General features: G+C 41.8%; 1 protein-coding gene across 2 annotated transcripts in view; it reads right to left on the minus strand.

The window, feature by feature from the left end:
* LOC105230093 (uncharacterized) overlaps positions 1 to 23,077 on the minus strand; it is a 359,356-nt gene that overhangs the window by 298,126 nt on the left and 38,153 nt on the right. Inside the window, exons 3-4 of one of the 2 annotated variants that reach the window (XM_049458741.1) lie at positions 12,466 to 16,896; positions 3,941 to 5,538 (exon numbers count right to left, since the gene is read on the minus strand). In XM_049458741.1, coding sequence (XP_049314698.1) covers positions 3,941 to 5,538; positions 12,466 to 16,896 — 6,029 coding nt within the window. The remainder of the gene's footprint in view (positions 1 to 3,940; positions 5,539 to 12,465; positions 16,897 to 23,077) is intronic. The other variant, XM_011210682.4, reaches the window with a different exon arrangement.

Below are 23,077 nucleotides of genomic sequence, written 5' to 3' on the forward strand. Positions count from 1 at the left end.
TGTGTGTAAGAGCAATTTATGCTTCTGACTTTTGAGTTTATTCATAAACTATTCATGTATATGCCCTAATGTATATCTACGCAAAAACACACACATACGCGCTATTTCACGGGAGGAAACGACTTCGCATGGCCACAAACGAAGCAGGAAAAATCTAACGAATCCAGCAAGGATATGATTTTAATTTAGAATTTTGTTTTATGAATTCTCATTTTTTAATATAATTTCTAATTTTTTAATTAGATTACATATTAATTAAATTTTTTATTTAATTAAACTAAATTTTAATTTAATTAATTACATTATAATTTACTTAAATTTAGATTCATTAATTAAGTTATAGATTTAAAATTGCAGCTTAATATTAATTAAGCTTACATATTAATTTTATTTAATTAAACTAATAATTTTGATTGAAACAATCTATTACACTAAAATTTAATTAAGTAAATTAAATTATCACATATATAGTAATTAGTTAATTAATAATATTAAATTTAATTTAAAAATAAAGTGTTTTGAGGAAACTAAATAAAACTCAATGCGAAAATTTAATTTTATGAATTTATATTTAATTTTTAATTTTAAAAATTGTAAATTAAATGTAAAAATTAAAATAATTAAATTTATTTCAAAAATTAAAAGTAATTAATGAATTCAATTAATTAGTTAATTAATAATAATATTAAATTTAATGAAATACAAGTTAAAAGAAAGGCTAAGTTCGGGTGTCACCGAACATTTATATACTCTAGCATGATAATAAGTGGGATAATCGGAGATTTCATTATCCGTCATTTACATATTTTTTTATTTTGCTGCCTTAAAAGTAATTAGAATTAAAATTCTGACGGAGAGTAACGATATTTTCGGTGAAAAATTAGGTTAGGTGTAGGTTAGGCACTGAGTTCTTCGTGTTCGCATATCAGCGGGACCTTTGAAAAGTTATAGGCGATCACGACAATTTTTCCACAAAGGGATACCTCAGATCAAATACCGTATTTGTGTAAAGTTTTATTTCCGACTATCATCATTGGTTCCTAATGTACATATATATTATTTGGCATTAGAGAAGGCATAAGATGGAATTCAAAATAGCGTTGAATTGGGAAGAAGGCGTGGTTGTGAACCGAGTTTCACCCATATTTCGTACATGTCGATCAGGGTGTTAAGAAACATAATTTATATCGAATTTCATCTGAAATCGGTCAAGTAGTTCCTGAGATATGGTTTGTTGGTCCATAAGTGGGCGACGCCACGCCCATTTTCAATTTAAAAAAAGCCTGGGTGCAGCTTCCTTCTGCCATTTACTTCTGTAAAATTTAGCGTTTCTGACGTTTTTTGTTAGTCGGTGGAACGCACTTTTAGTGATTTTCAACATTAACCTTTGTATGGGAGGTGGGCGTGGTTATTATCAGATTTCTTCCATTTTTGAGCTGTGTAATGGAAATGCCTGCAGGAAAAGGAAACGACTCTATATTAGAGTTTGGTTGGAATAGCCTATAGTAGTTTCCGAGATATGTACAAAAAAACTTAGTAGGGGGCGGGGGCTCGCCCACTTTTCCAAAAAAAAATACGTCCAAATATGCCCCTCCTTAATGCGATCCTTTGTGCCAAATTTCACTTTAAAAATCTTTATTTATGGCTTAGTTATGACACTTTATAGGTTTTCGGTTTCCGCCATTTTGTGGGCGTGGAATGTCCGGCCGATTTTGCCCATCTTCGAACTTAACCCTCTCTTATGGAGCCAAGAAAATCCGTGTACCAAGTTTCCTCATGATCTCTCAATTTTTACTCAAGTTACAGCTTGCACGGACGGACAGACGGACGGACGGACAGACATCCGGATTTCAAACTCTACTCGTCACCCTGATCACTTTGGTATATGTATACATCTATCTGACTCTCTTTTAGTTTTGAGACTTACAAACAACCGTTATGTGAACAAAACTATAATACTCTCTTTAGCAACTTTGTTGCTGAGAGTATAAAAATGTAATTAATTTTAATTTTAATTTCAAAAAAAAATAAATTTTAAATTAATATCGAATTTAATTTAAAATAAATATAAAAACTAAATTTAATTAATTAATTTTTTTGAATATTAATTTAATTAATTTTTAAAGTAATATTTCGTTAAATTTTAAATAAATATAAAAACTAAATTAAATTAATAATTAATTTTAATTGAATTAATTTTTAAATTTTTTTGTAATTTTCGTTAACTAATTTTAAATTGTCCGCTTACACAAAAGGAAACTTTTAGTTATTTTTTAAATGGGAAGACACTTAATAAAGAAAAATTAGTCAGCTGCGCAATCCAAACAACAACTTAATTTAGTCCATTAACAGTTTGTCTCTAATTATCTAATAAGTGTTAATAAGTTAATTTTTTTTTGTTATTTGTTACTTTTTAATTTAAAAAAAGTCAGTTGACTAAACATATTGGTCCCTTTTTATTGCATCATTGCTTCTTTATATTTTTTAATTAATTTTAATTATTTTAATTTTTGATATTTTAATTATTTGCAATTCCTTCTTGGCTTATTTTTTTAATATATTTCATTTTTTTATAATTTTTTTGACAAATTTTATTTTAATTTCTTTTAAATTAATTTTTTAATTATTAAAAAAAATATATACAAATATTTATAATTTTTTTTTATTTAATATTCCAATTAATTATTTATATTTTTTGCTATATTTGATTATTTTTATTGCTTTTTTCTTTTTTAGAAATCGTTTATTATTTTTAAAAATTTTTCTGTAAATTAAATTTTAATTTTCTTCGTGAATTTTATTTTGTATTTATTGTTGAGCTCATCTATTCAATACTTGTATTTATTTAGTTGCAAAAAATATTACACACACACGTACACACCACCACAAATACAATATTGTATGTAGTAAGTGCGTGGCCACAGAAGGACACTCGGGCACAAGGCCTTAAACCGCCGCCCGATTGAGCTTATTCAGCTGCGCCAACAATAAACACGAAAACAACTATAGCAACGGATAACGGTAGCTAAAACATGCGTACGTTTTTGTCGCTCGGCACTGGCATAGATGGTGCGTAAAATTTCAAATCGGCTTAGACTGGTCGCCACACCAATTTTAAGTACGCGCGCCGAGAAACGTGTTGCGTGTCGCCCGAACCACGAATTGCGAGTAAAACAAGGAAGTCAGCTTAAGCGCAGATAGGCGAAGACAGAACCGGCCACAAGCAAATGCATTGCCTTGGAATGAGCGAAAAAAGAAAAAAAAATAAATAAAAACAAAAACAAAAAAATAGTAAAAAGTCACACATTACTTGCCACAGCACTTTGCCCGCTCAAATCGCCAATAAATACCGTACACACGTTTTTGCGACGACTTTTCCACACACAAACGAAAAAAGCAAAGAAAAAACAGTAAAAGGCAGCAACAATTAATGGCTGCAAATCGACGTTGGCGCTGTTGCAAGCAAAACCTCAAGACAGCCAATGCATGCAACAACCAAAAAAAAATAGAAAAAACAACAACAGCAACAAAATAGTGCTGCGACACATTTCGCGCAAGCACTAAAACATTTTCATTTCGAACAAAGTTGTTGTTGTTGTTTTTGTTGTTGTAACAAATTTGTATTATTGTTGTTGTTGCACGAAGCACATTTTTTGTAAAATATAGAAATTGCTTATTTCGCTCGCTGCCAATTTATTATCACCTACACTTTAGCGCACTGCAACGTTTTGCTTCATAACCACACAAACACAGACACATACACACACACTTAACATGATTTAACACCGCGCCGCACCGCACCGCTTATAATAAATGTGCGAAAATTTGCAATTTCTTTCTTTTTTTTTTGGTGCGAAGGTACTTTTTTGCTCACAAATGTAAGAACAGACAAAACAAACTGTAAATGTGAAAATGTGAAATGCGCGCGCGTGCGACATACCTGTACGAAGGCGTAGTGACACCTGCGATATCCGAAATACAACTGACCGTCGAGTTGGCCGCACTGGTGCATGGCGAAGTTGTTGCGGTGATGGCTTCGCCAACTGGCGCTGTTGACGTCACTGCCAGCGCTGGCGTTGGCGTTAATGTTGCTGGCGCTGCTGGTGAAACTGTTAACAGTTTGGCGGCCACTGTGGCGTCGCCCGTGTCTACAGCCTCCACTAAAGCGGCAATGGTTTCTGTTATTGTTGTTGTTGCTGCTGTGGCTTCAGCTGGCGTTATAATGATGGTGGCGTTTGTTGTTGTAGCTGTTGTTGTTGTTGCGCTGGATATCTCCGAGAGTTCCTCGTCTGCTACGCACTTGCTAACAGACTGTTCGTTGGCAGCAGCGCTGTTAGCTACATTCTGCGTAACAGCGTTGTTAGCAACATGTTCAGCAACATGTTGCGTGTGTGGCTCAGTGTTGCGTTCGCTGTTGTCACTTTGCGCGCCAATTCGCTCGACTAGTACTGCCTGCATCATGTCTGTACAAGTTGTTGTAATTGTGCTGTTTACTGTTGTAGTTGTTGTTGCAATGGCAGGCAACTGCAGCGGCTCCACTACAGTTGGCTGTGTATCTTGTGCTTCGGCTCTCGCGCGTGTCAACATAGCTGTTGCGCATGTCGGCCACGACGACGACAGCGGCGAGTCTGCCCGCTCTTTCCCAGCTGGCATGCTTGTGCTCGCACTCAACGCTGGCGCTGTTGTTGGCGCAATTGTTGCTTGCTCATTAGCGCTAGCTTTTGTTGTTGCCACGGCGCGCTCTCTCCACTTTTCGTCTTTTATTTTGTTCGCTCTTTCGGCTTTGCTTGTTTTGGTTTTCGTTTCGGCACGCGACTCATGGCGGCGGCTGGGCTGTGAGTACAACAGTGTTTGTTGTTGTTGCTGTTGATATTGCTCACATTCCATCTGGCAACATGTGTCGCAACTTATAGTCATTGCCGGAATGGTGGTTGCTGCTTTATGTTGTCTGCCGGACGATTCTCGGCTGCTGCTGCTGGTGGCGGCGCGTCGTTTCTTCTCTCGCCGACTGTGGTGACCGCTGCCGGTGCTGCCACCTTCCAAGGCGCCACTGCCGCCTACATTTCGGTGTTGCTCACTACTGCCTGGCTGTGTTGTAGTTGCCGAGGTTGCCGCATTTTCTGCATTTGCCTCGTCGCCCAGGTTCAATGCCATCGCCGAGTACCCTGTTGCTCCGGCTGCAGCAACATTTGTCACATTCGTTGCTTCAGCTTGTGTTGCTGCACTTTTGGCAGCTTCGCTGCTGGTCGTCGTCGTCTTGTTGTTGTTGTTGATTTTGCTCGTTGCGCTTTTCGTTCGTTCACTTTTGATGCTCTCGCTGTTAGCCGCCAGCGTGTCCTTGGATTTCGTTTGTACTGTGGTCGCGTTGGCCTCGTCATTCGCAGCGACCGACTGCACTGCGCCAGCATTGTCCGTGTCCAATTTAATGTCGCTGCCGCTGGCTATGTGTTCATGTGATGGCTCTTCTCCTGGCGCTGCTGCTTCTTCTTCTTCTGCTTTGTTCTGTTGCTCCCGGTTGAATTCAGGGCTCGTTGTTGCCTGTAAGAAACGGTACTTTTTAAAGTGTGTTCAACGGTCGTGTGAATTCGTTATAAGAGACAGTTAAGATTGTGTAAATTGAAGTATGAGTGTATGTATATATAATGTACGGGGTATGCCAAAATTTAAAACTCGGTTCGGCAGTGGAATTTCGAGGCTCCAGCTTTCATCCATATTTTAACTATAATTAATATATTTCTCTGTAGTAGGCTATACGATTAGAACTCAGACACGCAATGACCATGAGCTGAGAATACCACTTTGAATGAACAAGGCCCGTGATTTTCTCGCTTACGATTGAACACGTTTCTCGCATATTTGCTTATATCCATCCTAAATTCCATCTGGCTATGTTTGATGATTTCTTAGCGTAGCCGACTCTAACTCTCCGGTCAGAAACTATTGTTCGGCTCTCTCTGGAACCCTAGCACTTAAAGCAGCGGAATCCGGGTTTGAGGCAACAGCAACTTTGGGGATGGATGGTCTCAGAAATCCACGCAGTAAAGTATGCCACTCCTGGCAAGTTTTTAATATAAGTGAAGTGAAGTAAGAGTGGTCTACGTAAATTTTGGGGGCTTAGGTGTCAAAAAACAATTAATGAGATAACGAAACGAGTTGTTTATTTTGTTATTTTTAACAGCTGTTTCCCAGAAAACTAGTTTTCCACGTTAGCTCCCTTTTTGTAGACCAGGTCACATATATAGATGATCAGTAGAGGGGTTTACAGTCGGGGAGAGAACTCAGACACCATAATTTCCGAAGACTTACTCAATCCCTACATCAATAATGGATTCCCGCTGTCGCTGTAGCCAGATAATAATTCTAGAGAAGTTATTCGGAAATACTGCGGAAGTGAAGCCCTTGGTCTGATCTAGGGTCCTAAGGAAAATGCCTCTAAAAATACAATAAAAATATCATAGGATCAGGCTAACTCGTTGACCGATGATGCTTTAGAACTCATATAGAGTAAGTGATAGACAAGGTATCGAAAGTCGACATTATCCTATGCTCATTAGCATATCCTCAGCACCTAGGCAAACAAAAACAAAAGAACAAGGAAGTTTAAGAAGCCAGATTTTCCTGGAGCTCTCAATCTCTTGTTTCAGTTTGTCAAATCACTGTTGTGGCTCTACAAAAAGGTGACAGCCATTAAGGTAACAGCAGATGTACTTCTACGAAGTGTGGCTTATTTTAGGGTAAGCTTTCTTAAGATAAGTTGAGCCCTACATTCATATTAACGATGACTTGTGTGGGTGCCTGTTCACAGCGGAGTCGTCTGAGACAGTAAAACAGATGAACCTATAAGAAAGAGCATCCTTACCTAAATCCTACCAAGACTGGATCTGTGGGCCTCACGTGAGCGAAAGCCATCTGGCCCACAAGATCCATGGAACTACTAGTTCCTAGCCAGTTTCATATGACCGCAATGATAGGACACTGTCTCATGGGAACTCAGGCGGTGGTGTTAAAGATTATTGAGGACGCTAAAGTTGCAGGAAAGAAAATGAGATAGAAACATTTAGACCCTTCCCTTCTAGAAATTTCCTACAGTCCAGTTTTCGCTACACTAAGGTTAACCTAACTGCCTTGCCACATTTGTTACGAACTCGACGAATTGGCAGGAGTAGATAGTAACCGACCCAACTACTTTGTGGCTAGACCTAGGCATTTTGTTGACATGCGAAGGTCTTTCTTATCCATATCTAGTAGTTCTGGGCAACACGATGGACAGGCATCTCTGGTTGTCTTTAATTATCCAAGTGGCCTCACGGAGAATCAGAATATTTAATTAACCTTACATAACCTAAAGTCTTGCTCTCATATCTCTGGTCTAAAAGCTCACATAACCCTTAAAAGTGCTTGAAAATATTGAAGAGTCCTACCATTGTTGCATTAAAAAGGTCTAAAACCTCATAACAAAAGTTCCAACATTTCCGTCCTCAAGTCACTCAACTTAACAAACTATTATTAGCTTTATTGTTATTACTAAGCCGACATTGCGAAGACCTTTACACACACTGTTACACACACAACTATTCCGAGCACAAATCTGACATTGTCTCAACTCTACCTGCATTCCGTGAAAGTCTTAAATTGTAGTACCAACAACTGCTAGGCAATCTTTACTTCCTCAATATGGCTGACAGTTTGTTCACCTCACGAATATGTCTTTGTTCTAGGCATTGTTACCGTTATATGGCTACCACCTAATCTATTTGTGCCATTGTCCTCGTCCGCGAAATATGACATTAAGCAAATTTGCTCAATTAATTGAAAAACTTTTACTTTGACTCAAGTCTGTCGAAATGCAAAACGTCTGGGGCATTGGCATTGTCAGCCGCACAGTTGACGATAAGTGGAAGAAAAAAGCAGAGGAGCTCACCTGTCTTCGCAAACTAAGAGACAGACGGGCATAGAAGCGCCAGTAACTTGCTAATGATTTTGTCAATGAGAAAGGCACATCGACACTCAGCGTTTTGTGCGAAGAATACTGTCTCTGCTGTGATTTTGAGCGCCTTACTTAGCTACATACCACCCGCGCCGCTCGCAGGTGTCGTGGATGGCTGCGAGGTTTCTCAGTTCAAATTCATTGTCACTGCTGTTTGTTTGCACCATCCTTTTCTTGCCATTCTCCCTCCACTCTGAACCCCTTCCCTGCGGCGTTTGTTTAAGTTTGCCGGCCTCGCATAGCTACAAATAATGCCTGGCATTCTTATGATTGGTTTATTCTTGCCGCATCACTCCGCGAGCAGAGATTATGAGGGAAACTTCTGTGTAGTTTCATTGACTTTTCGTTTGTTGTTTGCTAAATATTCGTGAGTTGCCGTTTGTTTGTTTACATATTTAACGTAATCGCTAACTTGGTGGAAATGTCATTTAGTTTCCAAGATTTCTTCGGATTTTTTTGGTCTCTCATCTCCTACATTTCTTGTTATAACAGTTGCTATTATTCTGAAAGGCTTTGGAATTTACTTCAGAAGACGTTTATAAGAGTGCTCAATGTCTTTGCTCCTCAGAAAAGTTTTAAAAAGTTCTTTACAGAAATATTCGAATTTATCGAAAGTTTTGCTGTAAAGCAGAGAAAGTGTATATTTTTGGAACAAATTTTCGGTCTACTGTTCGTAGGTCAAAACCTATTATTCCTATTGCCTTACTGAATATTTTTATATAGTAAGTACTTCAGAATCAGATCTCTCGACGATCTCGAGTCGCAATATGTATATTTTCGCCATAGTTTCCAACATCTTCGTACTCTGTCATCCTCTCTTAGCCAAAAATATTTTTGATAGCATCCATTTTTGTAACTGACTTGGGGGACTTTATGTTCATGAGAACGAATAAAATTCGACGCAATACTAGTAGGTTGTCGAATATCTCCCTTCCGCCTATTTGTCTTGATTTTCGCAGCTATGTAAAAAGCTCTACAGAGCTCGTACATTATACATCTTTGAAAGGTCATGACATAACCTACAAAACGACGCTATGCATGATTAGTTTGGTTATTGCGTTCAACAGTTATAGACGTGTAAACATGGAACTCACTAACGCCGAAATTCGCGCTATTTTAAAGTTTTCCTTCGTTAAAGGCAAATCCGCTAGAGAAACGTTCCGTGAGATTAGTGTTGTTTTGGGGGAAGATACTCTATCACTTCGAACTGCAGAGTAATGGTTTCGACGATTCAGAGCAGTTGAAAACGACATCATAGATAAGCCAGCCAGCGGAAGCCCTGTGACGACGAATACCGATCAAATCGTAAAAACATCGTGTTAGACCGGCATATGGCATCTCGTGACATCGTCCAGAAGTTGGGAGTGGCCAAACTATTTTAAACTATTTTAAACCATCTGCAGAAGGCTGGATACACAAACAAACTTGATGTTTGGGTGCCGCATGATTTGACGCAAAAAAACCTTCTGGACCGAATCAACGCCTGCGATATGTTACTGAAACGGAATGAACTCGAACCATTTCTGAAGCGGATGGTGACTGGCGATGAAAAATGGATCACATACGAAGACAGTGGCCAAGCCGGGATTGACGGCCGGGAAGGTTTTGCTCTGTGTTTGGTGGTATTGGAAGGGAATCATCTACTATGAGCTGCTCCCATATGGCCAGACGCTTAATTCTACCAACTACTGCGAACAACTGGACCGCTTGAAGCAGACGATTGACCAGAAGCGTCCAGAATTGGCCAACAGGAAGGGTGTAGTGTTCCACCAGGACAACGCCAAACCACACACTTCGTTGATGACTCGTCAGAAGCTACGAGAGCTCTGATGGGAGGTTTTATCGCATCCACCATATAGCCCGGACATAGCTTCAATTGATTAATACCTGTTCCGGTCCATGGCGAAAGCCCTAGTTGGTGTAAAGTTGAACTCAAAAGAGACTTGTGAAAAGTGGCCGTCCGAGTTCTTCGCAAATGAGAAGGGTGGCTTTACGAAGGGGCTTTTGTGAAGTATTCATCTAGATGGAAACAGATTATCGAACGAAACCGCGCATATTTGAACTAAATCCGATCACTGTAACAATTTTTATAAAGCATTGAATAAAGAGCAAAAAACCGGAAGGGATATATTTGACAACCTAACAACTTGAAGTCAACTAAAATTGGCAAAGATAAAATATTTCTGGTAGTGAAGTGGTAGTCAAAATTCAAATTTAGTCTTTAAAATGCCAAATACTCGTGAAAGAATTGACGGAAGGATGATCTTGCCATCTTCCAATCAACTTTGATAATGTTCAACAAAAAAATTTGTTCAATGAATTTCTATAACTACTCTTAACTGTGTGACAAAAGGACCAGTAAGGAGATACTGGAATTGACCAGAGTTAGCAGAGTTTACGTAGCGTGACAAAATGATAAGTCACAAAAGAACAAAAGAACTTTTAAATTCTTTAAGTGACTAAATAACAACACCAATTTTAGCTGACATACAGCTCTCTGCGATTCCGCCATGACCAGCCATTCATACTAGTATAAGCCTTACCAAGAATGAACTCGCTGTATGCGAAAGTGAGGTTAAACTGGTTTTGTAGCCATTTGTGTTTAAAAAAATTCAAAGGCTTTGTAGAAGCGTGAAGCAAGAGTTAATAGAGAGTTCATGAACCATATAGAACCATCTGTGCAGAAACCAGTGTCAACAATATGTACATCTTTTGAAGAGATAAACATAGGTATGTCATGTCTGTCGAAATGGATGACCCTTTAGATTCAGTGCAGCCGAAGTTAACGTATTTTCTTGTTTCTATCACTTTTTTGAACATCTAGAGTGATAAAAGGAAGTTGCCGGAGCATTTCGCTAATTGTGGGGATTCTAACAGGTCATTGCGCTGTCGGTGTCTACGCGGCGGAAAGATTGAGCATCTAATTGGATGTTAGTTGTAGAGGTTGTTTGGAAGAAGACGTGGTATAAAGATCTCAACTCTTACTTCTTGATTGCATCGCCTTTGCCTGAACTGAGCTCACTCTTTCAGACGAACCGCCGAGCTGGTGGGAGTAAAAATAAAACACCTAGAAAATTTGTATTGGGCACAAGGCGCTTTGCCAAATCATAAGATCTGTTATTTTTTGACTCCACAAAGCACTATATAGCAAAGTTCAAGTACGATTCTCAACTTGAGGATCAGCCATTGCCCCTAACCTAACCTAACCTGCAATCGCGAAGACCATTCCACGTCGTCATACGAGTAATAAGCCCACAGCTATCAATACTCAATTCTTACAATGGTTTAACTTCAGAAGCCGGTCTAAATAGACACATTTTATTCAAGCGTTGGGTTTCTTGAATTTTTAAAGGGCCTGTCTACCTACCTCTAAGAGCTGACGCACCGTTTATATATATATTTATATAGATTTACGCAATTACAACCATTTCTTGAGTTCAAATCGCTCACATTCATACCTACGAGTATATGCAACCCTCAACCACACTACCACAGAAACATAGATATGCAAAATGCCGCACATACCAAACATACCACAGCTGCTTAGGCCTACATGCGCACATGCACAACCGAACAGAGCTGACGACACCGCCAGGGAGACTTGTCATTGCGCTTACCTGCCTGCCAGGTTGCTGACGCTTGACTTGACTTCTGCGGCTTCAACTCATTTAATATAAATTGTTTCATTAATGAAATATCCCAACAATGCAATGCAATGAAAAGTCAGCGGCAGGGCGGCGCGCTGATTATGCAATACACAACGCATTGCGCCTAACGCACATCTCATACCGCGCGCCATGCGCCGCGTAGACAGAGTACCAACAAGGCTGACTTGGCGCGCGCGTCAACACGTGAAGCGCAGGACAAAGTTTTCGATGTCAAAATGCGAAGAAAAATCGAAAAAGACATGGCTTGACATGAGACTTGACTGAAATAAATCCAGACAACGCCAACAACAACAACAAAGAAGAAGGTGGGTGCAAAGGTAGACAGCGCCACATGCGGGCTCCGCAAATAAACAAGGTAAAAGTAAAAGAAGAAAACTTACAAAGTGGCAGAACTTTGCTTGCACAATCAACGCGCTAACAACTTGCGCTGCATAACAACGAATGCATAATACAATAAAAACAAAAAGCGCTGTATAACAACAACAAACGCCAAGTAATGCAATGAAAGTTAGGCAAGCGACTAAGTTGGGCGACTTTGAGTATGCAGCAGCTATGCGCAACCACGCAAATAAAGAAAGGCACGTTGAAGTCGAGTGCAAACATGTGCGGCGGCGCCTGTAGGTATGCTAAGATTTGCGTTTAAGTGAAATTTTGCTAAGCATTGCGGCGCAGCGGGTTTGTGGCAAAAGAGCAAATGCAAGAAGCATACCTACAAGTGCACACACACATCCATATATATATATATAATATACATACAACACACACACATACATATATATGTATATAAAGGCAAAGATTTGCATTACTCACCTTGCCGCGTCGCTCGCTGCCGCTACTGACTGCCGTCGACGTCGCTGCTGTTGCTTTTTGGCGGCGCAGCAAGCTGCTCGACACCGTGCCACCGGAATCCTCGCTGCGCGCATCATAAAAGACATCATCATCATCTGTGGCATGTGCGTTGTTGCACATTTCCAGTTGCTTGACTGCCTCTGAGGCATGCTTGCTATTGTAATTTGCATTGTTCAGCTTGTCATGTGTGCGCTCTTGAAGATGTTGCTGTTGCTGTTGTTGTTGCTGTTGCTGTTGCAGTTTCGTTGCGGCATCTGGCATGCAATTAGCACCTGCCACAGCCACCGCAGTAGCCACAGATGATTTTGCGGCCGCCAGCAATGCAGCAGCTGGGCGCTCACATAAATCCTGACGCAAAGAGCTGTCAGCATTTTTTATTGGTGTTGTTGCTGGAAGTCTTAACTTTGCCGCCTTATCTGTGTCGTGTTTGCCACTTTTGGTTGGACTTAACTGCGCGTCCTTAGTTATTTGCAGTGACAGCTGGCGCTGTGTATCTTTTTCTTTTTCCCTTTTCGACTGACTTTCGGCTGCTTCGCCATCTGCTTTGGCATGCTTCTTCTTGCGTCTTTCGGCAGAGCACTTTTTCAACTCAACCTCATCCAGTTGCTTTGGCTGCTGCGCGTTCTCAATGTTCACCTTCAGCTCCTGCAGGTCTGAGTAGGTGGCCGGCGATGGCGGCGGTGGCGCCGGTATGTCCTTGCTACGGCGCGTCACGGACAATGATGACTGCTTGGAGGCGGATGAGCTGCGGTGGTGGCGCTTGCTGGTATGCACGGCAGGTGCGCTTCCGGTATTGTGCTCGACGCTTAGATAACGTGGTTCACGCTTCATTGAGCCGCCGCCGCCGGCACTAACTGCACTACCCGCTGTGCTGGCGCCTAATAAAGCGGCTGCGGGCGCTTCATTGTGATTGGCATCGGCTAATGCTACAGTTATGTTGTTATTATTGTTGTTATTAGTAAGCGCCTCAGCGGCGACACGTGTGTTGCGCGCGCTGGCCTTGACCGTGTCACCATCGGCGGTTTGTACGTAGGCGGCAGACAAACCGAGTGGGCGATCGGTAATTTTCAAATGCTTTGGACTGTGACGTGGACTATGGCGCGGCGGTTGATCACTATTGCTATTAATATCACTGTTTGCTGTTGGCAATGTGTTGGTTGCATTACTTTTGTGCTTAGCGCCGCCAGCGCTTTGCAAGCACACAGTTGTTGCTTTTGGTATGGCGCCCGTCGCGCTTGCCACCAGCCGATCCAATGAAGGATATTCGCTGTGGCGCTCGTAAGCAGTTGCGGCCGCTGTGTGGCGCGACGCGCGTTGTGTTGGCTGTGGTAGCGTCTGCTGTAGACTTGTGCGAGGCGCTGGTGTGGGCGTAGTCGAGCTGTCGGTGTGCGTGCCAGCTGTGACGCGCGCTGTGCGCAAACGCTCTTTGGTCAACGGTAGTGTAGTTATTTGCGGCGCATCTTTGGCGACGTAGCGACGTGGACTGCTTTCTGGCGCTTGCACGTTAGCGCCGCGCTCAGCAGCTTTAGCGCGATTGCTTTCAAATTTGCTGCTGACTGCGTACTCGGCGGCGCCGCTTGCATTGCGCTGCATTTCCGATTGATAGATGCTGCGCTTCACATCATTCACATGCTTAAAGAAATCCTGCGCATACTTGTTCTGCTTCAAGTCGAGTTGTTCCTGCTTGCGCTCGTACTCCGCGTTGCCAGCGCTTGGCGGAAGTGTGCCCGCCGCCGTCTTGCGCGGTATGCCGCTGCTGCGTTGTGCGGCTAAAGCGGCTGCCGAACCACCAGCGCCCGCTACACTGCCATACATATCATCGAAGTCCGAGGAGAAGTAGCTGGAGGAGCAATCACAGTTGCGGCACTCATAGCGACACGTGTCGGAGAAGCTACACTTCTCGCCGCCATCCAAGCTGCAGCGCCGACACTCGAAACCAAAGCGGCAACTCTCCGAACTGCCAAAGTAGCGACGCTGCGCGGAGGTGCAGGAAAACAGCGAGTCACCCAGACTGGAGTCGCTCACCTGCCCGCCACCGCCAGCGACGCCGCTAAAACTGCCACCGCCGCCGCCTGCGTAACGAAAGCGATTATAGCGATGCGAATTGTCGCTGCTGCGCAACGAGTACTCGCTCAGTATGGAAGCGCGCGAATCGCTTTTGTACATTTGCGGCAATTCATACGAATCGACGAGTATTTGTGAGCCGCCTATGGGGCGGCTGGCGGCAAACATGAGCGAATGCGTCGGTCCAACAGTGGCGCCGCCATAGAAAGGATCGCCCAACAGCACTTGTTGCGCCTCGAGGCGTGACATGGTGTTGTATTTATGCAAGTGTTGATGCTGTTGTAACGAATCGCTGGACGACGATGATTTGGTGTTCATGCGTTGCATGCCACCGCCACCGGAGATGGGCGGTCCTGCGGCCATTGCGGGCGGTTGATAAGTGAGCATATAATGTGAGTGTTGCTGTTGGTGTTGGTGACTGCCCATACGATGGCCGCGTGCGCGCTGCTGTGTTATGAGTATGCCGGCGCTGCTGGGGACCACTGTCGGTGACTGATGGTAGTGGTGATGTGTTGGCGCGCTGCCGCCACCAACGCCGCCCGTTTGCAATATGTAATTGTTGGTTGAATGTTTCAAGTGTTGCTGCTGTTGTGGTTGTTGGTGTTGTACTGCAGGCTGATAGCTTACTTGTTGTAACAATTGTGGTTGCTGTTGTTGTTGATGCGCCATATTCGGCGCATGTTGCGCTAAACCCAGCGGCTGTAGCTCTATGCTGGGCGTTGTTGTTGTTGCGGTGCCTGTCGACGGTGAGGACTGTTGAAATTGCAATATCGGATTGTATTCACCCGTAATGGCCACCGGTGTTGTCTCTATTTTGTAAACGCCCGGATTATTCGGATTGTACGATTGGAACTCAAGTATGTGCGCGGCGGGTAGTTGCGCGCCCGCCATGCCGCCGTTGCTGCTCGAGCTGTTGTAGTCGGCGGGCGCGGCGCTTGGCGCTTGCGTGATTAATGGCCGCGCCGGCACATCGAATTGTTGTGGTAGCTTGTTGAGTGTGTGTTGTTGTTGTTGTTGTAATGGCACGACCGCATACGGTTTGGCCATATCGCGCTGTATTTTACTGGCGCTTTGCGCGTGCTCATCCGCGCCAGCCGTTGCCTGCTGCGCGTAGCAATATTCGCAATTCTCTTTGGTGCATTGCTGCAGGCAGAGTTCACAGTCGGCGTAGACACCCTCCTCGCTGCCGCTGCACTGTGATATGGGCGTTTCGGCGCCTCTAGCTTGATGTGCGTGTTGTGTGTGTGGCGCTTGTGGAGTTTGTTGTTGCTGCAGCTGTGTATGTGCATGCGCCTGTGCGCTATTGCTTTGCTGCAGCGGTAACGGTGGCGGCTGCTGTTGTTCTTGTTGTAGTTGCTGCTGTTGTTCATCATCGGATGGTGGCGCGTCCTTGAAGAAAATCTCCTCATAGATATTCTCCTCGCTGCGTGAGTGCGTCTTCTTGCCGCCACTAGCCGCGCTCGCTAAGCCGCTTGTGAATGAGTTGCGCTGCTTCTCCACAAAGCGCTTCGAGCTCTTAATACCCTCCTTGAGCAAGTAGTAATTGAAACTCTTAATGCCAATTTCACCGCGCAAGAAGCGCCTGCCAATTTGCATTTTCGAGCTGGCACCGCCTGCGGCGCTTGTTGCTGCAACAGCCTTCACCGCAGACGCACTGCTGTGCATGGATGAAATCTCATCGCGCGCTTGCTGCTGTTCGACCGCCCATTGTAAATCGGCTGCAGCGCCATCGCTATACTGTTTGGTCATCACGGCTGACTGCGTTTTCGACCGCCGATTGCTTGACGCGCGCGTGTTGTTTGTTGTTTCAATATAACTTTCTTGTTTTTGTTGCATTTCGGCGTGTTGTGTGAGAAGTGCATTGTTTTCCACACTCGTCGTATTGCTTTTCTGTTTATTGCTGCGTTCGCGCTTCTCACGTTTTCGCTCGCCACTCTTGCCCTCGGTCGCCGCAGCAGCTGCGCTACGTTCTAGACTGCGTCCACGTCGTCCGACACTTGCCGTTGCGCCGCTTTTGGATTGACTCTCCGAACGTAGCGGCTCGTCTGAACTGCTCGATGCGTCGCGCTCATATGTGGCGCCACCATCGCGCAATTTATTTTGCTGCAAAAATTCTTTGGATAATTTACTGCGCTTTCCCAGGGAACTGCTGCCACTGGCCGTCAAGTTGCTCGCCGTATTGCCGCTGGCAAAGGATTTCGTTTTGCCGTCCGCTTTACCCGAACAGCTGTTGCGGCGTAGTGGGTTCGCCAGGTGGCTGATATCGTCTGTGTATGCTGGATCGTCGTAAATGCGGTCACGTACTGAGGACACCGACCGGTCTTTGCTCTGCAAAAGAGAAATGATAACAGCACAATGATGAGTTCGAATGGGTGTAAAGAATGGAAATAAAGGAAGAGAAATCGCTACAGTACAAACGAACTTTGAATACCCTACTTTAGGTAACTCAAATAACTGGACTTTAACAAATTTTTCATGCAACCGTTAATCACATATTATATAATTCAAATAGACTGAAGCTTCAGTCGGTTAGAAAGAAGATCGTTTAATATTGCAAAAGCTCCTTATCGAGTTCCTCAAAGCTGAGTTTACAGCTTGGATAAGAGCTTTACTGATACCTTAAACGGTTTTAATCATCAAATTATTGGAAGACATTAAATAAGTGTCTGCAAGGATACAAACTTTAGTTTACAATTTTTAGTCAGGGCACACCGATTTCTTTCAGATAATCTTTAATATCTATACATGATTCGGGTCACGTTCAAAATTTAGTTTTTTCACGGATAATATGTGGGATAAGCCTTGGATGAATTCCATTACCTTAGATATTCTCAATGACTCCGGGAATAATCCTTATCCTCAGATGTCTTCAAATTATAGGATATGAGCTTATATGAGAACTTCTGGCTTGGAAGTGATCCCTGTTCGAGGACCCCGACTCCCTTTAGTACAGCTAACATAAGCTGCTATTTGACTACCTCTTAGCCTTGACTTCTACTGATTCTGACTGATTCTGACTGCTTCCGGGCGAACTTGCAGCAGAAATACGTGTAGTATGGTTATCTCATTCAAGAGTCGGAGTTCGAAAATTCTGGCTCTCTTTGGACGATCTATTGTCGCTTTACATCGGATGAAGCTTCTGACTTGGCATGATTTCAGCTGGAAGATCCCATCTTACAAAAGCTGGTGTTCGACTACTTGTTACCTACGTAGACTACTTCCGATCTTTTCCGAGAGAACTTGCAGGAGAAACACAGTGGCTTCCTTCAAATCTTTATAAAACTTTTTGCTTTGAAGCACTGAGGTATTTGGTTTCAGACGGAATATTGGTCGCTTCGATCTTATGCTAGAGCTTCAGGGTTCGCGGTAACTTTACTACACGAAGTATCTTTAAGGCTGCAACTGCGACTTTTTCCAGATATGCTCGCTTAATGTTCTTTGGAGTGACTTGAAGATACCGATCGTTCACTAAAGAACTGAAGTCTGAAGAGGAACATATTCAAAACCCAAGTTTCGCCCGATAAACTGGGCGTACTAATGCTATTATGAGTACTGTATGAAGCTGTATCATTAACCTGAGCTCTATTTATTCAAAATACAAGTTTCGCTCGATAAACTGGGCGGTACTAACGGTATTATGACTACTAAAAGAAGCTGGATCTCTAACCCGAGCTCTATTTATTCAAAATCCAAGTTTCATTCAATAAACTGGACGGTAGTAACGGTAGTATGATTGCTGGATGAAGCTGAATCTCTAACCTGAGCTCTATTTATTCAAAATCCAAGTTTCATTCAATAAACTGGACGATAGTAACGGTATTATGACTACTGGAAGAAGCTGGATCTATAATCCGAGCTTTATTTATTCAAAATCCAAGTTCCGTTCGATAAATTGGACAGAACTAACAGTATTATGACTACCGGATGAAACTGGATCTCTAACCTAAGCTCTATTTTGGAACACCAGATCCTTTAAGATAGTCTCAAATGATCATGCATTCGTGAATACGGCTCAAAAGTGGTCTTATGTCAACATATGATTACCACACCGAGCTTTTGTAACTGGGTCTTGGTGGCATATGACCATAATAAATATTATTCTTATTACCACTTCAATTGCGGTTTTTTTCAAAGTTTAGTAGACCGGACCGACTGGGCTACAAAAGACCGACTGTACGGTGCAAAAACGCCACAAAGACAAATTCGAACGCCATGTGCTGCGCGAAGAGCAGACAATCGGTGTCAACGTATGCAATAAATTCAAGCCGAACGGGAGCTCTAAACTACGCGTGTTACTTAGTGTACGATTCATACACATTTCAAGCGATACTAACGCCTCTTTCCGCTCAAGCATACAAGCTTTCAATTCACAATCGCAATAATAATTCGACCACATGTGGTGGAATGCCGCACATTCTGTGCTGTACGTGCCTCGCACTCGGTTTTGTTATTGCCATTGTTGTACGCATTGAATTGGCGATGTTACGGAAACGTTGATGGAAACGGAAATCTGATTGAAAAGTTTCCCGTTGTCGCTAAAAACCGCACTCGATGCGTGTAAATGCAATATGAGAGCATTGAATGGCTGCACGCTGGAGGAATACGAGTATGTATGCATGGATGTGTGAAAGTTCAGTGAACACACACATACGCAACTACACGCTCGCATATCAGTGGAGTAAAGTAAAAACAGCTTAGCGTTAAAAGCATTTATGTACCAAGTATTGGCGTGCGCCATAGAAATAGAGCGCTGCCACACCTGCCACCTGCAACATGACGCGCCTTTGTTTACGAAATTCTATAGCCAGCCGTTCGAGGCGCACACACCCACCATGCTATATATGGATTGCTTACGTATTCATATGAAATATTGTTATTTTGTCTCGTTTTTGGCTTTTGTATCGCCCACCATGAAGTTGCGCATGGCGTATGAGTAACCCACTTCAGTTGGAAGTTTCTAGATAACATGTGCGTTAATGGTTTTTATTTCTATCCAATTTGGATATGAAAAGTGATTGGCAATCGTTTACAGTTAGTATAAAATTGTTGTTACAAAGTTGAGTTTTGTATAATATAAATGTACTTTTGTAGGCGGCGAAGGAGATTAAGGCGAGTTCAACAAGTTGGCAACTCAAACGAGATTCAGAATATATCAATAAATGTTTTTAATTTAATTTAATTGTTAAATGTAGACACAAAGTTCACTTTGAAACTAATTCAAGACTAGTTAAAAATAATATCCTTTAATCAAATTTGATCCGGACTGGTTCATTTGAACTAAACAGCTCGCTAAAAAGATGTTTGACAACGTAGCTGAGTACCCTATATTCATTAAACGCAACATTACTGGTGAGGAAAGGTGGGTTTATGAATATGACGTCGAAACTCTGTAACGATCTAGCGAATGGCGCGCCAAAAATTATTCGGAACTGAAAAAAAACAAAATTCGCTGAAGGCGCAGAAAGGCATCCCAACCTAGGCTTATATAGGAATACTAGATCAAGCTTTGGCAATCTGGCACAGGAGTCACTTTTGAAGGCTACAAAATATATTTGTATTGAAAACGTAAAAATATAATATTTATACTTGTATGGTTAGTCTGGGATAAATTTTAGTAAATTTTTTTTAGATGGTTCTGGTTTACTGGTTAATATGGTCGCCACATAGTCCTGAAATGAACGAACAAAACATCAGCCTATATTCTACAGCAAAAATGGGACACTGAACAATCGGATTCATTAAACTTAAAGAAACACGAACCGCGCTGAAAAATAGAGTAAAAAGCTCATTAGACCTCTTACTGAAGCCCAGTTGAAAATACCCCGGTCTGACACATAGACGTCGCTACTACGGTTAAATCCATATGATTTTTAATTAGCCTAACCTTAAAAGACGCGTGTATAAATGTGAAAGCTGTCGGGTCATTGTTTTGAGAATTATATTATTTTAAGTGAAGGAACTTTTGTTATTGTGAAAAAAATTATGAAAAGGAATATCCAATGAAACAACACTTTCGGGGTTTGAATGGAAAAAATACAGTTAAAGCAGATACTGTCCCAGGAAACTCAACTATTAAGGATTGCTAAGTTTAGACGTAGTCGAATGCGCACCGAGGACAGTGGGAGTTCAAAGAGGTTCTTACCGCCGAGAACATCAAACCAGACCACAAAATAATTTTGAATGACTGTAAAGTGAAGCTAGTGGAGATAACAGGCACTCTAAAGATATCCACGGACCATGTACATGATAGCATTCCCGAATATTTGGGTATGAAAAAGCTCTGTGCAAAGTACGTGGGTTTATTGACTATCTTGAAAAAGGAAGGATCATCAAAAACGACTATTAAATAGCGTTGATGAACCTTTTTGAAGATGAAATCGCCGCATTTGAAGAAAAAGAAAGTGAACCGTGTCACAAGTCAGTGAAAACGATGGCAAAAATCCATAAATTGGACTTCGAATTGCTACCACATCCACCGTGTTCTCCAGATCTGGACCCGAGCGACTACTTCCTGTTACCAGAGCCCACAAGAATGCTCCTTTGGAGGTGATCGCCGAAACTGAGGCCTATTTTGAAGCAAAAATGGCATCGAAAAATTGGAGAGTCGCTAAAAACAGCATATCACTTTTGAACTATGATGAATAAAAAATAGCAAGCTTACCAAAAATGTGTGTTTACTAAAGTGGCCGGAGATTTTTCAATCGACCTGTTATGTATACTAAAATAGCATCATATAACTCAGTGGTCAATTTCAACTTGATTGATGTCATTAGGTTTTAGAGATAAGATCCATTATCAGCAGATAGAGCGGTCTAATGCCGTTAGGGAAAGTCTAGCTCAGTAGACACTTTCAGCCAAAGAATTCATGTGTCAGTCCTCTGGTCAATGCAAGGATGTTATACAGTATATTAGGGGTCAATCAGTCCCATGAAGAAATACTTAATCCTGTGATTTTACGGGAGAGACATGAGTTGGGAGTAGGTTAGGTGTAGACTCATGGGCCGAGTTTACTTCTACGAAACGCAACAAAAACGATAAGTTCCGAAGCGGATGGGTACTGGTGATGAAAAGTGTGTACCGTACGCCAACGTGAAAATGGTTGCTGTAAAGTCGAGGAGAGCTTTCGGAAATAGTGGCCAAGCCAGGATGAACGTCAGGAAGATTTTGCTATGTGTTCGGTGAGTTTGGTAAATTATTATCTTTTATGAGCTACTCCCCCACTAAACTCTTAATTCGGGCCTATACTGTCAATCTGTTCTGTTTCTTCAACCACTTGAACTTTTTTTCCAAATTCATAAATCTTCTAATATTAATAGAATTTGTTTTTAACTATATATATGTACTTCCATTTCATATTTCCTAAAATGTTGCCACATCATTAAAGTGCATTTCAAAAGTTTGCTTCCAGCCGCAATTCACGGAAAGTACTTAACACTAATTAAAATTACTTCTGAGCGATTGATTTAAGAAAAAATTCATTGAATCTGTGCAAAAAATGCATTAATAATTAAATTGTTTAATTACAAATTCTTGCCACGTAATCAATAGCGCTAATTACATACTTAAGTAAGGGCAGTCGTTAAGTCCTTTTATTCACACATAAGCATATATCCATACAGACACACTTATCTATATGTACATATGGTATATATAATATATATATTATATTTATACATATGTATGTGTGCATGAAATGATCCAAATCCAACACAAATAATTACATAATCGCCATGCTTGAAATTTCCACTTAAAAACATTTTTACAATATGCCCTCGCAACCGCAAAAGCTTCACGCAACTTATTAATTTTAATTCATTTGTTGGTGTTGTTGTACTTTTTTTTTGGATTGTGCTTGTGTTCGGCAGTGAATACTCACTCATTATAGTGATTAATTATCGTTGAGCCAACAGTGTGTGGTGGAAGTGAGCAAATTTTAAATTAAATCACTGGTGTTGCACAATTAAATATGTGGCGTTGGTGAGTTTGAATCAATGTACGTGTGTGTACGTGAATATATGTATACTTGTATATAAGTATATACTATACATGTATGTGTGTTGTGCGAAGAGAATTTCCATTGTTCGACTTATATTTCTTTCAACTCCAACGCATGCTTGTAAATAAGTTGTTATTATAAGCAATATGCATACATTAGGGTGGTCAAAAATATTATGGGAACATGCTGCGCATCTCATGGAGCCATAATACATATTATTGGTTTCTTCTTTAACACCTTAACCAGGATGTATAGCTAAATATGGCGAAATCGTGAGCTTCTTCACTGCTGGTTCGAAGCATTGGACTCTACACACACTGTATACTTATTAAGAACAAATTTGCTCCATAAAAAGTATAAGTAGTACCCATAAGATATTGCTACGAACTTTGCTTCTATTGTTGTTGTAACGGTTATCTAGTCCCCATTAGGACGGTAAAGTTCAGATTAATTGTCATCGAGATCATCCAACGGTAAGCTCAGGAAACATGCTGTTTCGACGGGGTCGGACTA

Source organism: Bactrocera dorsalis, chromosome 5, assembly GCF_023373825.1.
Source record: "Bactrocera dorsalis isolate Fly_Bdor chromosome 5, ASM2337382v1, whole genome shotgun sequence".
Classification (NCBI taxonomy): Eukaryota; Metazoa; Arthropoda; class Insecta; order Diptera; family Tephritidae; genus Bactrocera; species Bactrocera dorsalis.